At 72.3% G+C, this 1,964-nt stretch overlaps 2 protein-coding genes across 2 annotated transcripts in view; one reads left to right on the forward strand and one right to left on the reverse strand.

Annotated features, from left to right (window-relative positions):
* Window positions 1–789, forward strand: part of MEGF6 (multiple EGF-like-domains 6) — a 45,087-nt gene extending 44,298 nt beyond the window's left edge. The window contains exons 14-15 of the mRNA XM_012734524.1: window positions 220–267; window positions 750–789. Coding sequence (XP_012589978.1) covers window positions 220–267; window positions 750–789 — 88 coding nt within the window. The remainder of the gene's footprint in view (window positions 1–219; window positions 268–749) is intronic.
* A 304-nt stretch (window positions 790–1,093) lies between these two features.
* Window positions 1,094–1,964, reverse strand: part of ARHGEF16 (Rho guanine nucleotide exchange factor (GEF) 16) — a 48,457-nt gene continuing 47,586 nt past the window's right edge. Inside the window, exon 18 of the mRNA XM_012734525.1 lies at window positions 1,094–1,188. Coding sequence (XP_012589979.1) covers window positions 1,094–1,188 — 95 coding nt within the window. The remainder of the gene's footprint in view (window positions 1,189–1,964) is intronic.

The raw sequence follows: 1,964 nt of genomic DNA on the forward strand, positions 1-1,964 counted from the left end.
GAGGCCGGGGTTAGGCCCTGCCCCTCCTAGGCTGACCTGGCCTTAAAGGATGTCCTCTTCATCCAGGCGTCCACTCTGGGGGGGCGTGGCCCTCTGCTCTCACAGGAGGGGGCTTCACTGGCTGGGAGTGAGGAGTGCTGGGGGGCCTGGGTAGGGTCCGCTCGGTCTGCCCACCCAAGGGTGGGGCACCAGCGTGAGCTGCTGCCTCTCTCTCTCCAGGTGGCCCCCCACAGCCCCCCGAGAGCTCATCCCCAGCCCCGGGCCCAGGTAAGGGCACTGAGGCGCCAGTTGCCAGGCGTTTTCAGGAAGGCGTTTCGTGGCACCCCGGGGGCAGCGTGGGCCTTGGGGGGGGCGGGGGGTCTCTGGCCGGGCGGCATGCGGCTGGCCCTGCCTGCGCCCCAGCGGCGGCTCCTTCCTGCCTTGCAGGGGCCGCGCACCCGCCACCCACAGGCCAGCGTCCGGGCTCCCCGGTGGAGCCTCGAAGCAGTAGCTGAGACAACCCCGCGACACCCCGCGACCACCTCCGCCTGCGGCCCGGGGACCCGGCGGCCACTCAGGGACCCTGGGCCAGACCCTGGCCCTGCCCGCCTCTGGGCGGCGGACACTGGCGTCTGGCTCGGCCGGGAGGCGCTGAGCGCGAGTGGACCCGGCTTGGGCCGCCCGGCCACAGCTGTGTGCGCCCCCGGTCCCGACTCCAGCAGGAGATTCTGGTGCTAGACCTGGAACTGTGCCGCCCCGCTCACCTGCAGACGGGCCGGCGCCTGCGTCCAGGTGTTCACGGGCAGCTGACAGGCCTGCTGCGCCCAGGCTGGACCCTGGCCCGCCCGCCGGAAGCCCACGTGGGCCGGGCGCTCGGGGTGTGGGCTCCTGTGCGTGGGACCAGTAAGTTAAGAAAGGAGCGTGGCTCTCCGGTGGCCTGTGCGTGTCCTGTATGCGGTCTCACCCAGGGCGCCGCTGTGGTCCCCAGAAACCCTGTCTGGGGACCCCCGGCCCCCCCAGCCCTGTTCCTCCCCGGGGTGGGGTGTCGTGCCCGAATCGCGCATGAAACTCAGGGCTTATGTGGGTCCCGGTCTCTGGAAGGACCTGGGGCTGTTCAGGCATTGGCAGGTGGCCCCGGGAACATGCTCAGAAAGGGGGTGCTGGTGGGGTCAGGGCCCCAGCGGGGAGGTCGGCCCTGGGCATCCGGCCCTGGCCTCAGGGCAGAGGCAGGAGAGGGTGGGATGGCGGGAGGGTTGGACCAAATGGCCATGTGGAGTGTGCCCCTTGCTCCCCAGGGCGGTCTCTCGGGGTCCCCCACCCCAGCCCTCTGAAGGGCCTCCCCCTCTGGCAGCCACACCCTTGTCCACAACCCCCCAGTCTGGCCTGAGGGGCCCTGCCTGTGTACCCCGACAGCCCCATCCGGCGCCCCACGGCCGCGGGGCTGTTCCCACACTGCATGCGAGTGCTCCAGCCTGCGCTGACCCCAGACACCCGCTCTGGGCACCCCGGGAACAGCAGGAGCTGAGCCAGTGCCCAGCGGGAAGGCCAGACAGGCCTCGGGGGCAGACCCCGCCCGCCCGCCGCCCCCCCAGGCCCGGACCTGGGCTTCCAGAGGCCCCGTTCCTGCTTGTGCACCCACCTGGAGCAGCCCGGCTCCCACCCAGACGTCGCCCAGGGTCACGGCCTGCTCCCACTGTGAGGGGGGACGCCCCGGCTTAAGTGGGGGCTGCTGGGCAGGCTGTCAGGAGACTGAGCACATCACTGCCCACGGGAGGACGGGCAGGGGCTGCGCAGGGGGGGACCCCGCCTGCCCCGGCCTCGCCATGCTGGGGGGACGCATCTCCTGGGCCCCCCCACCCCAGCGCCCCGGCGAGTCCCTGCGCGGGGCCAGGTGGTCTGGGACACCCCAGGGTGGTGTCCACGAACTCTGCCGTGTCCTGTCCCCTGGTCAGGCCTCTGAGCCTCCCAAAGGGCGGCGGCAGGCT

The sequence above is a fragment of the Condylura cristata genome, unplaced genomic scaffold (assembly GCF_000260355.1).
Source record: "Condylura cristata isolate star-nosed mole 26May11 unplaced genomic scaffold, ConCri1.0 scaffold00058, whole genome shotgun sequence".
Classification (NCBI taxonomy): Eukaryota; Metazoa; Chordata; class Mammalia; order Eulipotyphla; family Talpidae; genus Condylura; species Condylura cristata.